Source organism: Colossoma macropomum, unplaced genomic scaffold (assembly GCF_904425465.1).
Source record: "Colossoma macropomum unplaced genomic scaffold, Colossoma_macropomum, whole genome shotgun sequence".
NCBI classification, from domain to species: Eukaryota; Metazoa; Chordata; class Actinopteri; order Characiformes; family Serrasalmidae; genus Colossoma; species Colossoma macropomum.
In genome coordinates, this window is record NW_023494810.1 from 301,555 (window position 1) to 317,219 (window position 15,665).

Sequence of the window (15,665 nt, forward strand, 5' to 3'; positions counted from 1 at the left end):
ACATCACTTTTTTTTCACAAACACTTTATCACTCCACTGAGACTCCATTGCTAAGCACCGACTTTGACAGCTGTAGGAGACGCTCAAGCCATTTGAACGTTTTCACTTCTTACTTTGCCACAAACAGAAAACGGACACTTTTAAGATCACATTTGACCGACAGCCGATTTGGTCAGACTCTGAAGATGAGACGACACTAAATTCCCAAACTGTCGTCACCACTGAGCAGCTTTTCAGTCGGCAGCTGTGACAGAAGAACAGCTGAACAACCTGGAATCAGCCAGAAATGAACCCAACACCATTCGCCAAACTAAACAGGCTGTAAGATGCTTTACAGACTGGCTGCAACAATCCAAGGAGCTGGAGAACGAACTGCCGGCTGAGCAGCGAGTGGGCGGAGCTCGTTACTCTGACGTAGCAACAAGCTGCTCGTTAAGGAACTATAATTTGGTGAAGGAACTGCGAACATTAAAACACATTAAATGCCGCGTTCACGGCCCAGTTTATTAATTTATTACTGTATTTATTATTTATTTAACTGCTGTATGAAAGCAATAGAACACTTGAGGTCGTGTGTTGTCACCTTCGGCTCACGCCTGCGACCAAATCACAGCCATAATGTTATTTCGTGATAACGCACTCCCTCATGTTCTACTGCGTAAACAGAATGCTCTAGAATGCCATATGGCCATGTCTATGATGTATGCCCCATGTGTCAGAGACAAGGCCCACGAAATGATTTTCTGTTCTTATCAGCCCGGTTCACCCTGAGATGCGCTATAGTGCTCAGCATGCACTGCAACATAGTGTGTGTTCTGACCCTCAACAACAATCTGTGGGCCAGCAGTTACACAAAAAGAAAAGATGGCTGGTGTCTAGATCAAACAAATAGGCTACCTAAAGCACACACAGACAGAACCAGGGAAGGGGTCAGATGCACAAGATGGCGTGATTAACTTATAAGCTGTGAATGCTTAACATCCACATCTCAGTTAGTACAACACAAAGACTTTCTACATGAGATCTGCAGATCACATCACATCATTCAGACATCCTTATTAGCACTGATGAGTAAACGAGATTACGCAACAGAAACCCTAGACCTGATCTATCCTAACAGCTGACGTCACACATTAATAATGGATACTGATTGATATTAATAACACACTGTAAACGTATGTATTCTGACGAAAGCCTGTGAGCTACAGTGTGTGCCTGTGTGCGTTTGTGGGCAGAGCATAAACGGGTTTTACAACGTAATCGGATTTTATTTCATGTTGTCGTGGTAACATTAACTTTACATATCGCACTCTGTGCCCATGCTGTGTATTCTTCTTCACAGTCCCTTTGCATCACTCGACATCCACAACCGCTCACAGACCGAGGCTATGACCTGCCTCAGTGCCGGCTGCATCCTGTCTGACGCTCTGGGGGAAGAGGTGTGTCTCTATCATCCATCTGCCCCGGAGGAAGAGGCTAAGAGGAGGTCAGAGGGACAACAGTCCAGAGAGGTAAATGCCACATCCACTGTGAACAGACAGAAGCCCTTTTCCCACAGCACGTTCTCTTAAAACGCAACATGCCCCGTTTACAGTGATATACTGGTGGAAAATCATAATTACACAATTTTCCATTAATCAGCCAAGATATGTTTAGTGATGAATTGATACCATTTTTTGGACCGAGTGCAGGAATGAGTACATATTTTCAGTACTTGTCGATACCCCACTGTGTAACATACCTGGAATTAAGCAGTTGTTAATGTAAACGAGTGTAATGTACCTTAACAGTTAAATCATTAAAACGTAGCCGATTTTAAATGATGTAGATCAGCTAGCTATGCTATATGAGTTACCTGAATCAAGTTTCATTGCAGTGGCGGGTTTTGTTCCACATTAGAAACATTCTTCTGTACAGCTGTAAGTAAAGTAGGTTTCATAGTTTTGATCCTCATCTGTCCCTTTCAACATCAATCTCTGTAGCAGAGCGACAGCAGGAGTCACGTCTGGAGACACAAGAGCTCAATCACGGAGATTTACGCTGGTTGAGCTGCAGCTGAATGGCCTCTAAATCCAGACATACACTGCGCAGTTTTAGAAATCTTGTTCTTTCGTGACTCACATCGTACGTTTGAATAGGCCACCATCAGTAAAGCTGTTTCATTCAGAGAAATGCTGCTACAGCAGCTTTGCTAACAACACTGAAAACGTACATGGGAAGGACAGCGTGTCTCTCTACAACCTACTTCACAAAGACTATTAAAATAAATCACGACATTAAAGTTCATACTTTGCAGTTCTATTCAAACAGAGTAAAGTCAGCATATGCAGATTTTGGTGTCGACTCAAATGTCGACTTTTTCGTCTCCGTTTTGTCAGCCTCTAGGAAAGCGGTGGTGATCGTGTTCCTGCTAAAGCAGACTCAAATCACAGTGTATGCCTGATGGAAATGTGCCATGGCAAAATGTTTAAAGTGACCAGTGACTTTGTGTCCGACTGCCTCTGCGTCAGCTGCACTTAGCTGAGGAGACCCTTGTTTACTGCCAGACTGAGTCGTTTGTTCATGAGCGCGGCGGTACACACTAGGCTTACGTCACACGGTATCAGGTGGTATCAGATGTTGGTATCAGTGCATTTTTGTGAAGATAAGTAAGAGTAAACGAGCCCGATACCAGCATCGGTATCGACTGATCCCCAGACATGTTTGTCGTCCAAATTTACTTCTTTATTTTCACACTGGAGCTACAAATTGACTCGATCTGAGGCAAAGCGTGATGATTTAATCATGCTGTGTTTACAGTTCTAACTGGTGTAACCTTCCATTACTTGTTTACTAAAAAAGGAGACTCTGGACAGCAATCCTGTCCAGGCTGAACTGTCCTCTTGCAGTGGTTTTGGGTCAGTAAAGCTGGTCTCAGATCGGTGTAAAAGGCCAAACCGCACCAGAAGCATGCCCTCGACTGACCGAAAGCAGTTTCAGATGTGTGGTCTGTGAGGACTGCGAGAGCTCAGTATTCAGGGTTGTTGCACTGGGTCCTGCTGTCATTCAACAAGGCAGTAAACCACAGGCATGCATCAGTAATTCATCACTGATCCTGTAAACCAGTCGACCATTTGTGGCACGAGAGCATTCCCAGAGGATGACTGGAATGTGTGTGTGTGTGTGTGTGCGTGTGTGTGTGTGTGTGTGTGTGTGTGTGTGTGTTTGTTTTTGTACGTTTTTATGGCCTACAGTGTCGGATCCTACGAAACACAAAGTGAGCAAAATTACAAAGGCTCCAATTTTAGTTTTAGGCTTAACTGTAACATATTTATTACTACTTATTACTTATTATTACATACATGTCAGAGACCACACTTCACGTTTATTGGATTTCCAGCCAAAACAACCATTAATAAGTATAAGTTAGGAAAAATGTAGAAACTATTTATTGTCACTGTCACAACAAAACCTTGTATCTCCTATAAAAGTAACTATGCAGGAGAAGGTCAAACACTCTTAACTGTGAAGGAAATATTCCATAAGACTTAATTCTACATCATTTTAGATCTTTTCTGTTTGTCCGTTTGTCATGAAACTTTGACCGAACGCAAAAAGCATCAAATGAGGTCAAAAAAGCCTCACAAAGTAAATATAACATCACATTTTTTCAGTTTTTAGTGTGACCTTGGCCTTTACTACAGCTCCTGTTTTTCTGTGTTTGTTTCTTGAAGAAATCTGCAGGGATATTTTTTAACTCTTCCAAAGTTCAGTCTTAGAAGTTGGTTGCATTTTCTCCTTTATACAACCCAATTAACAGTTACAAATTTGGACTCCTCAGTCCATAAAACCTCACTGCACACCTCCTGTACTGATCTTCTACTGCACATCATCTTCTTATTTGTCTGTCTCCTTTTCTCAGTGAGGTTCTTCTTGATCAGCTACACATCCTTTCAGACCCACAGCGCTGAGTCGTCTTCTCACAGTGGAAGGATGGACAGAAACACCTGTGGATGTTTTCAGATCTGATCAGCTTGATTTTCTCCTCTCTCTCAGAGATGAAAGCTTTAAGTGCTGTTTATCTGATGGGGGCAGTTTTGGGGTCTAACAGCTCTTCCAGGTGGTTGTTAGGAGCCACATTTTCTCTGTAGCTCTTAATCAGTTTTTGAAAACTCCTGTTTTTGCACTTATTTTCGCTGTAATTTACGACAAATTTCTGAACTCCAGTTTTGAAAACTGCTGCTTTTTTATTACTTATTTTCATTCGACATTCCCCTTCCTAATGCAAGTGGACTGCCTTATATCTAATCTTAGAAATGTCGCCTTAGAACTGATTAATAGACATTCTGACTGGAAATTAAACAAATGAAGGGTCTCTGACTTTCGCACAGTGTTGTATATGTAATAGACACAGAACATATTATTACATACAGATATTTACATTTATATAATACATAGAGGACATATTATTACTTATAGATGGCTACTTATGTATATATACATATAGGACATGTGTTTGACCACTAAAACTAGTGTTAGTGTGTCTGAGAGAGGAGTAAAGCCGAGTATCTCACAGTTTGGTTATATAAGTCAGGTCAGGAGGTTTGTGGCTCGGAGGTTTGTGGCTGATTTCATACACAGAAGCCTCTTGTTTGTGAGATATAAACACACTTCGTGATAACCTCATGTGCTCCTGGCCAGGACACGTTCTCTTCTTCTGTTTCACATGAATGTCTAATGGTCTGAAAACGAAAAGTTCAGAAAGGGTCTGAGTCCCGCCAGCATCCAGGAGCGCAGCTCGAATTCAATGCTTCACATTCGGCCAAGTTATTTAACAGTTTGGAGAAATGCTAAAGAATAAGGTCACATTTTAGCGCCAAGTGTCTCCACAAACAACAGAGATATGCAGCCTGTTAGATATGCACCCACACTGTCCCTCGATATTAGAACAAAATGCAGTTTCTTTCTTATTTGAAATGGAATGAAGATTAAAAAATAGCAAGAAATTCACTCCAAGCTCTGGCAACCTTCACAGACCTTTCACTGTCCTGCAATCTGCCTTTCGTTCATCTGTTTTGTCCAGTCTTATAACTGTATTTAATGTTTTTAAAAGCGTTTTATTGTTTTATTCATCTGTTGAACATATTTAAGTGGCACTTTTGTCTTTAAATAAAGATGACTAGACCTGTTTGAGTACACTTTTAGAAATAAAGGTACTAAGCTGTCTCTGGGTCAGTTCCCCTCTTGTCACTGGGGTGGAACCCTCAGGGGTCCATCTCAGTACCTTTAGTCAGGGAACATAACTGAACCATAATCCACTGAAATGATATGTTCTAAGCTGTACTGACTCCACACACCCCGTCTCGTCTCCAGGCTTTTATTTTACTGTTCTGTTTAAAACATTCGGTTATGAAAAGGTACAAAAACGAACTTTTCACCTGGAAAAACTGATTTAAGGTTTACAATCAGACCTTAAAACCGCTGTTGGAGCTTTGAGGGAACATTTACACTGTTTGTACCTTGATGAACGAATAATTTACCTGAACAGAGCCTTTATTTCTAACAGTGTACGGAAATGAGATTTGAACTCATTTTAAAGGGCCCATACCAGAGTTTTCTGTTTTTATTTTTAATAAAACAGTTCAAAGTAATATGTAATTGTTAAATTATTGTTAAATGTAATTGTTAAATTGTGAAAACTACACTAAAAGCTACTACACTATTCACTACATCAGTCCATACAGACTACATATGGAAACTAAGCGGCAAAAACTGCTTTGAATTTGTTTTTTTGTGATGTCACAAAAAGTCAATTTGGATATATCTGCTTTTCAGCCTACAGCAGTTTAGCCCCGCCCATTCACGCTAAGGTTCTAAGGAGTGTTACAGGCTGCACTGCTTATTAAATGAGGCACAATGCAGGGCAGCCAATCAGAACAGAGCTCATTTACACATATCTGTCTTAAAGGTGCAGTAACAAAATCAGCCAGTTCAATGAAGAGAGGTTGGAAAATGACCATGTAAAAAAATCAATTATGAAAAATACAAGAAAAATGAAGCATCTGGGCCCTTTAAAGCTGTATTAAAGGTCAATAAGGCGCCCTGTTGTATTCAACCCTGCGGTAAAATGGCCCGAAAAAGCAGGTGGCCCATTCCTGCATCGGTGGTGAACTACAGCCGTAGAGGCATGAAGTGAGAATATCAAGTAGGAAAGCGTGATATGGACATATGGAATGCGACTGCAGTACTTCTCACGATATATTAAAGGGCCCATATCACGGAAAATAGCCACCGATTTTTTGTTGCCTTTTGTTTTTCAAACTGTATCGTTCACTGCCCAATCTGTACAGTCCATAAACAGTCCATAAACTTTGCGGGATTGATCATGGTTGTGAGGTCACTACCACAAGCACATTTACATATGATGGCCCAATCAGCCTACAAGAGTTTGGGCTGCCTATTCACACTGCAGTGATGAGGACAGTTTCAGCCCAGCCTGCTTTATGAATGATGCACAGTACAGGGCAGCCAATCAGAACAGAGGTCATTTGCATATGAGCGGTAAAAAACAGCCTATAAAGAGAGATTGGAAATGGTCTTATTAAAATGATGACTGTTTTTGGTACATAAAACCACTTCAATGATAGAAGTGGACTTATTAAATTACAAACCGCATTCTGAGTGGCTGGGTTTGGTCAGGATGCTCAATAAATATGTAAATAAATAAGGTTAATTTGCATATTGAAACCTTCTGTGATATCGGAATTCCAAAAGCCGACATTGCAATTAACAAACAGTACAACATACAGGCCTGATTTCAGCTCCCTTCAAAACCTATGAAGGCCATCAGTCCACTCCACCGTCCCCAGACGTACACGTCTGCTCCGTGTTGACAAACTTTCTCCTATTCTTAAAGTGAGCAGTTCCAGACGTTACGTGAGTGTGGACCATCAGGAGGGATTCCAATACGCTCAAAACCCTTTAAAATCTCATAAACAGGTTGAAAGAAAGTAGCTGGACATATTTAAGCAGGTCGTCTCCCAGTTCCTTTGAATTCTGTCTTCCTCTCAGGAACATGTGACGAAACGAAGGCCGCCGATAAAGAAAGAAACCGAGGCCAGGTCACGACCTCTGACGTCAGATCACTCTTCCTCAGTGTGTTTGTACTAAAGGGGGAACATTTATCCTCCGACATTAAGGTTTTGACGAACAGAGACCACAGGAGACCCCATGTGGGTCATAGAGGCTTAAAGGGGAATTCCACAGATTTTTCCAAATTTCAACATAATTCAATCATCAAGATCCAAACAAATTATTTAGAGCTGTTTGATGTGCAATAATCCCTTCTAGAGAACTTTAATGAGTCAGAGTTGTTCACAGTGGTGGTGATAGGAAAATAAAATAAAATAATTTAAAATACTACCAAAGAAAACATACTTTTTTCAGATTCACCACTATTTCACCATCATTACCATTAAATATAAACTCAGAAGACGTGTAGGTTCACTGGTGGTTTTGGATGATAAATAAAATGGCTATTTTTTTGCATTGTGGACATCACAACCTCTGGTTCCTATAAGCACCACTGTAAAAAATATGAGACAGTAAGTTTCACTGCAATGAACATCAAACCACATCAAACCAACTTTATTTACACCTTCATGATTCAATTATGCAGAACCTGTGAAATTTCCCTTCAGTTTCTGCCTATTAGGTCTCTTGATCAGAGGTTTGCGATTCAACTGCACTGATTCTGTAATATTACAATGAATTATGGGTGTTTACTGTGTAAACAGTTCCTTCAGCCACATTTGTGCATTCGCTGTATTATTAACAGTAACTCTGAATTGTACCAAACAACTGAATCAAATCGAGTTTTAAACTTCATGATGGATTAAATCATTCAGGATTTTCGTTATCGAACTGCTGAGGTCAGATATTTACACCCCTGCTAATCACATACTGTACAGTCACTGTAAGACTATGCCTCATGCTGACCTCTGCTGACCAGAATGACTCAGAAGTCCAGCAGCAGATCTTAAGGGCTGAAGTGCTTTTGTAAATCTGATACAGGAAACCCATGGTGAAAGCAAATAAGGGGGATTTAACCGTTTCACTCACAGCTTAAGCCAGTTTTACCCCAATTATAGCCACAAATCTCAATCAGCCTGTTTTCTGTTTGACACTCGAGAAGTGTTACTCTTCATACGAGGTGACTGACATCATCAGAGTCTACCCCGATTAGTTATTACAGCTCGTTTGAGGGCCTTGACTTTGCAGGCTTTTTTGAATACTAATCTAGGCACTTTCTGAAATGCGTGATTTGAAGACTCCAACGCTTCTTATGAAATCAATGGTCATAACAGGGAGTTCGTCCTCCCTCTGCTGCAGTAACAGCCTCTGCTCACGTACTGAGAATGTCTGGGGACAACCATGAGACATTTTGGGCTAAATGTGGGTGGGAACACAGACTTATTCAGTTGGGAAAAAAACTGAGTGTGAAATTTCTAAACCAGTCCGGCGCCTCGCGGAGGCACAGCTCTGAAGCAGGGGAGATGATGCACTCGCCAACATTGTTCAATGGACAACAGGCCTGTCGTTAGTCCACGGATCTAACGTACATTAGAACAGTTAAAAAAACATACATCATCAGCCTTACAGACGTCTACCAGTCCCGCTGCCTCAGGAAGATCAAACAGATCCGGTCAGACAGTCACCCAGCACGCAGCCTGTTCACCATCCTGCCATCAGGCAGGAGATTCTGCAGCATCCAGGCCAGAACAGCCCGGCTAATGAACAGCTCTACCCACAGGCTGTCAGACTTCTGAACAAGCTGTGGGTCCTTCACCAACTACCATCTAACTCAGTCACTCTGTCAGCATTATTATTATATCATATCACTGATATGGACAATAACACTTTAACACTAAGCCACTTTAAATAATAAGAACACTGAGTCACTGAAGTCACTTTAAAATGTATATATTCTTCACAGATTATCTCTCGTTTAATATAAATATATTTGTACATAGCAGAGAGGATTTTTTCCTACATAGGTCCCTCCTGCCTCTATATTTAGAGTATATTTAATATGTTTCAGATTCAGTATTTTCTTTATTTTTATTTTTACTTTGTTTACGGCTGTAGAGTGATTAGCTGAGCCTCACCACAAGCATTTCAATGCATGAATGTCCTGACAATGACAAATAAATTAAATTAAAGCAGATGTGCGCTATGTGTGCAGAGAACACACTGCATGCAGGGAAAATAAAGACTACCTTTTGCAAGAGGAAACTGTTTTGTTAGCTGACCACAGCATTTCACAAGTAGCTTGTTTTGCTAATGTCATCTGTTGTATGCCGGATGTGAAATAAGCACAAACTAGAGGAATCTGGCGGTGGGTTCTAAAGGGCTGTGCATTTGTTTGGCCTAATCCACTAAGTCATCCCTCAACCATATCGCCGTTGTCGGAGGAAAACCTTGTATTTCCATTTTTGTCGTTTTTCAGTTTTTGGCATAATTTGAAAATGCCTGTTGCTCTTTACATTGTCTGTAAATTTCATGAAGAATGGACCAAAAGAAACGACCCAAAATGGCTTGGAAAAAAGTCTGGTTCCATTGACTTACATTAAAGGTAAAGCAGGTTTTTTCCTTCTCCTGTAAAGTTACCGTTTTGGAGATACGAAGTTTTGCTCTGACGACAGCGATATATTGCTGTTAAGAGGCATCTGTCCCCACAAGACTAGGACGGCTTCACATTACATGTTGAATTGTGAGGATTTGATTGCATTCAGTCACAACAGCATTAATGAGGTCACATACTGATCTTAGTACTCCGCTCATCCTGAAGGCACTAGACGGAGCTCCATCACTCCATAGAACACAGCTCCACTGTGTTTGTGCATTTATGCATTTAACAGACACTCTTGTCCAGATAATTTAATCATGTTACAGATGTAGGTGAACGCAGCGTTAGGAGTCCTGCCCAGTGCCTCTTATTGGTATAGTACGGTGTTCTCACCTGGGTACGAAATTAAACCCCCATCTGCTGCATCGACGCTGTATTATCTACTCACCAGGCTTTGGGCTGTTCAGGATCTTACACTCTCAGAAAAAGGTACCAAACTGGGTCAGTTCCCCTCTTGTCACTGGGGTGGAACCCTCAAGGCTCCATCTCAGTACCTTTAGTCAGGGAACATAACTGAACCATAATCCACTGAAATGATATGTTCTAAGCTGTACTGACTCCACACACCCCGTCTCGTCTCCAGGACTTTATTTTACTGTTCTGTTTAAAACATTCGGTTATGAAAAGGTACAAATACGAACTTTTCACCTGGAGAAACTTATTTAAGGTTCACAATCAGACCTTAAAACCACTGTTGGAGCTTTGAGGGAACATTTACACTGTTTGTACATTGATGAATGAAAAACGTACCTGAACAGAACCTTTATTTCTAACAGTGGACGCAGGCTGTGGCCCAGGCCTCGGGTCAAGGCCCACTAGCTAATCATCATATCCCACTAAACCTACTTTATTAACATGCTTCTATAACAGCAGATGCCAAAAACTTCGTCTATGCTGCACATGTCTGATGTAAATAGCTACACTGATTAACGCAGGATGACCTACAGTGTTTGATAATATACAGATAACAGATCAGTAGACGGTTGATGATTTGGTGAATCCATGTGTGTGTGTGTTCACTGCCCCCCCCATCCTCTTTTTAATGCAAGAAAGATTTCTCCTCTTATCCTGTGACCAGACTGTCCATTTGTTTATACAGAACAGAGTACACCGGTCAGGCATAACATTATGACCACCTCCTTGTTTCTACGCTCATTGTCCATTTTATCAGCTCCACTTACTATATAGGTGCACTTTGTAGTTCTACAGTTACAGACTGTAGTCCATCTGTTTCTCTGATACTTTGTTAGCCCCCTTTTACCCTGTTCTTCAGTGGTCAGGACCCCCATGGACCCTCACAGAGCAGGTACTATTTGGGTCGTGGATCATTCTCAGCACTGCAGTAACACTGACGTGGTGGTGGTGTATTAGTGTGTGTTGTGCTGGTGCGAGTGGATCAGACACAGCAGTGCTGCTGGAGTTTTTAAACACCTCAGTGTCACTGCTGGACTGAGAATAGTCCACCAACCAAAAATATCCAGCCAACAGCGTCCTGTGGGCAGCGTCCTGTGACCACTGATGAAGGTCTAGAGGATGACCAACACAAACTGTGCAGCAGCAGATGAGCTATCGTCTCTGACTTTACATCTACAAGGTGGACCGACAAGGTAGGAGTGTCTAATAGAGTGGACAGTGAGTGGACACAGTGTTTAAAAACTCCAGCAGCACTGCTGTGTCTGATCCACTCAGACCAGCGCAACACACACTAACACACCACCACCACGTCAGTGTTACTGCAGTGCTGAGAATGATCCACGACCCAAATAGTACCTGCTCTGTGAGGGTCCATGGGGGTCCTGACCACTGAAGAACAGGGTAAAAGGGGGCTAACAAAGTATCAGAGAAACAGATGGACTACAGTCTGTAACTGTAGAACTACAAAGTGCACCTATATAGTAAGTGGAGCTGATAAAATGGACAATGAGCGTAGAAACAAGGAGGTGGTCAGAATGTTATGCCTGACCGGTGTAAATATCAACATTAATCCGAAAGGAAGTTAAACAGTTGCAGTGTTTCACCTTGGAACCTCAATTCAAGCTGCACCCATAAAAATCTGCAGAACTCATTGCGAAGCCACAAGACTCCCAGTCGCCTCTCCACGATGTTAGGATTTTACAGGTTGTGTACTGTGGTCAAGGATTTAAGGCCACAGAAATCTGCCTCATGTCCAAATGACTTCATGACAGGACAATAAAATACGAAGATTGTTCTGCTTTTTCGTTTATGTGAGGATGACAAAGCAGTTTGAAACCTTTACGCTGCACAGAAAATCATGATAGGGCTGCTTGGCCACTGATGAATCATGAAATTCGTGGATTTCAGCTGCACATGAACTGCAGCACGAAGTCTACAAGAAACAAGTCCCCACATGAAGCAGAGCCGGCAGAGTTTTCCTTTATCCGACAGAGTGATTTTAAAGGGTTGCCTCTGGCCGTGTTTACGGGCAGCAGGCAGAGGGCTCTCTTTACTTTACCGCGGCTCTCCGTCTGCTCTGGGTAATGATTAAACCCTGTTCACACTGCAGCAGCACGGGGTCAACAGCTGACCCGTCACTACACCATTACCGGCTTGGAAACAAGTGAAAAAATACACTAAAATACTGTCTCTCCCTCTCTCTCTCTCTCTCTCTCTATATATATATATATATATATATATATATATATATATATATATCCTCTCCCTCTTTTCATTTCTCTTCCCTCCTTCTTTCTTGCTGTCTCTTTTTCTGTTTATGTTTCCTAGTCTCTCCTTCTCTCTATCTCCAAATGTCTCTCTGTCTTTCTCTGTCTTTCTCTCTCTCTCCCTCTCTTCTCTCCATCTCCCCATGTCTCTCTGCCTTTCTCTCTCTCACTGTCTCTCTCTCTCTCTGTTTCTCTCTCTCTTCTCTCCATCTCCCCATGTCTCTCTGCCTTTCTCTCTCTCTCTCCCTCTCTCTCTCTCTCTCTCTCTCCCTCTCTCTCTCTCACTGTCTCTCTCCCTCTCTCTCTCTCTCTCCCTCCCTTCTCTCCATCTCCCCATGTCTCTCTGCCTCTCTCTCTCTCTCTCTCTCTCTCTCTCCCTCTCTTCTCTCCATCTCCCCATGTCTCTCTCCCTCTCTCTCTCTCAATTCAATTCAATTCAAATAACTTTATTGGCATGAATTGTAGTGAACAATTGTTGCCAAAGCAATTAAAATATCCTAGTAGATATGAAGATGATGGTGAAGAAGGAAATAATGTATAAAAGAAAGACTAAAATAATAAAATATTCATATGTACATACACACATATACATACATCTCTCTCTCTCTCTCTCCCTCTCTCTCTCTCTCTCTCTCTCTCTCTTCTCTCCATCTCCCCATGTCTCTCTGCCTCTCTCTCTCTCTCTCTCTCTCTCTCCCCCCCTCTCTCTAATAGAACAACCACCCAGAGAATCTAGTTTAAAAGCTGAGCTAAGACAAACATACAAAACTCTAGAACCCAGTTAATCATTAAACTCCACTAAACTGACCTCAGGAACTCCAGAAACGCCATCGTGAATTCAGAACAGATCAGTTCAGTCCAGTTTTAGAGACTCTTACCATAGTTAAGCTTAGTCCGGTCCTTCTTCCTCCAGCAGCCTCTTCACTCCGTCCCCGCAGAGGTCAATATGACTGACCCTCTGTGGCGCTGAGAGTTAGTGAATTAGTGAGTTTCCCTGTTTTATTATACTCACTTTTTCAGCCAATAGCGCCGCTCCGTTTCTGACCAATCACGTTCGAGTTGAAGGCCAGAGGGCGCTGCTGCAGTGTGGGCGTGGTTTGCTTTCTGCTTGTTCCGACAAAAGCAGTACCCTTCGCTGGGATTGGCTGGCAGTGTCCCGCCTCCTGTGCCATGATTGGTTAGTAGTTTCTCGCCTCCTGCACTGTGATTGGCTCACATTGGGAACTAATTGGCAAAGCAAAATCGTTAAATGTAAATAAAGATTATGTATTTTTGTGTTATTATAATGTTAATAATAATATTGATAAATATCTATCTATCTATCTGTCTATCTATCTGTCTGTCTGTCTCTCTATCTCTCTCTATCTATCTGTCTGTCTGTCTGTCTGTCTGTCTATCTATCTATCTATCTATCTGTCCGTCCGTCTGTCTGTCTGTCCGTCTGTCTGTCTGTCTGTCTATCTGGTGCAACTAGTTGCAAAAGTGTCCATGTGGTTTTACTAAGACAGTCAGCAGCTCCACAGTGAGCATCAATCTACAGTATGAGATAAAGAGCCAAAGCAGAGGCGTCATTAAAGAGGAAGCTGCAGAAATTATTATGGATAAATGACCACATTATGTGGGATCACTGCAATATAACCATATAATGTCCAACCTTCAGTCACATACACTTCAGGACCGTGAAAAATCTGACCGTATTTCTGTTCAATTAGCATTTCAGAGTTAATTTCTCTAAATTGCCATGACTTAATGTAGCACACAGTTTGTGTATGATGTCCAGATTTATGTAGATTAATGCCAGATTTTGAGGCTGAAGTGCCACACTAAACGATATGTAAAAACTTCAAACATGTGCCTGATATATTTATTCTCACACACACCACTGTGTCAGTGTCACTGCTGTGCTGAGAATGGCCCACTTGGTCCAGCTTACGTACCTTACACACACAAACTCTGTTTTCCAGTCTTATCATTTCAGACAAATTTGTATTAGTGTTATTATTTGGGGTTTGAATTTGAAATGGAAATTCATGTACAATACTGATGGTTCCAGCTGGTTGTACCACATTGGAAATCCAAGTGATTTCAGTAACACTGTAACACTGATGGTCCCAACATTTACCTTGAAACTGAACAGTTCAGCTGAATCAGCTTCAGACCAGTCAGCCATTTACATTGACCATAACCACAAACCAGTAACAACTATTTTAACCTTGTGAACTCTGAACAACTCACCCCAAAGGTTTCATGGAGCTCCATCACTCCACAGTTCAACAGCTCCACAGCCCAATGCTGGGGGGCTTTGCACACCTCTAGCCCACGCTTGGTATTTGGCATGGTGACTTTAGGCTCAGGTCTGGCGACTCCAGAGCGTCTCATTCTATTAGCAATGCTTTTCTATGGAGATTATACAAGCTGTGTGTCAGCAATAGTTGCACCATAATGAATTCAGTATTTTGAATGGGTGTCTGGATACTTTTGAACATACAATACACTTTCAGCCAAAGTATAAACTGAATTCTGATATATGGATATTACAGCCTATTTATTACAGCCTATTATTATTCAATTAGGTCATTAAGACAATTGTCACTGTATTGCCATTCAGTTCAGCCATTAAAACAATGGCAACAAGGTTTAAACGAATGAATGGACTGTAAAACGCTCCTGTTAGCAGGACCATGTGAACAATGCCTAATGGTGGCCTTTGTTTGACCCTGACGGGACATCAGTGAGAGGTTAAGTGTTTGATAATGACCCTCACTACAGCCTTTCCCTTCACATCACTGGGATCTCCTCTTTCCTCGCTGTTTCTGAGTGTGCAGTGACATCTGCTGGATAGATCTGACTCTGAGTGAAAATAATGGGGACAATAATAATGATGTATCTGGATATACAGTTAAAACTGCATGTATATTACCAGTTTTATAACTCCACATGATTTATAATGTCCTGTGTTACTCCTTTGCTACGTTTCACTGCTATACTAGTCAACTTGCAACAATAAATTATGGAATAACCGAACACTGAACTACATCCGTCTGACAGGATGAACATTTATTTACCAAAATAAATAATTTGCCCTGAGAAAAGAATTTCTTATTTATCAAAGAATGTGTAAATAGCTCTCCGTCTCCATCGGAACAGACTGACCTGTTTACTGAGACTAGAGCTTGAGAACTACCCCAGACTAACATGCATTCCATGCTGGTCTAAGCTGATTTAAGCTGGTTTAGCTGGTCACCCAACATGGTCATGCTGGTTGACCAGCGTACCAGCATCCAAAACATGCTGGTTTTGCTGGTGATCAGCCATGC

The 15,665-nt window shown here is 41.7% G+C and overlaps 1 protein-coding gene across 7 annotated transcripts in view; it reads right to left on the reverse strand.

The window, feature by feature from the left end:
* The window catches only part of ece1 (endothelin converting enzyme 1), a 69,821-nt gene extending 56,425 nt beyond the window's left edge, over positions 1 to 13,396 (reverse strand). The window contains exons 1-2 of one of the 7 annotated variants that reach the window (XM_036560069.1): positions 13,227 to 13,396; positions 1,398 to 1,458 (exon numbers count right to left, since the gene is read on the reverse strand). In XM_036560069.1, the coding sequence (XP_036415962.1) occupies positions 1,398 to 1,454 (57 nt within the window). In that variant the 5' untranslated portion in view covers positions 1,455 to 1,458; positions 13,227 to 13,396. Of the gene's footprint in view, positions 1 to 1,301; positions 1,464 to 13,226 lie in introns of those variants that run through there. The other 6 variants (XM_036560068.1, XM_036560077.1, XM_036560073.1 and 3 more) reach the window with 6 other exon arrangements.
* Between the last annotated feature and the right edge of the window lie 2,269 nt (positions 13,397 to 15,665).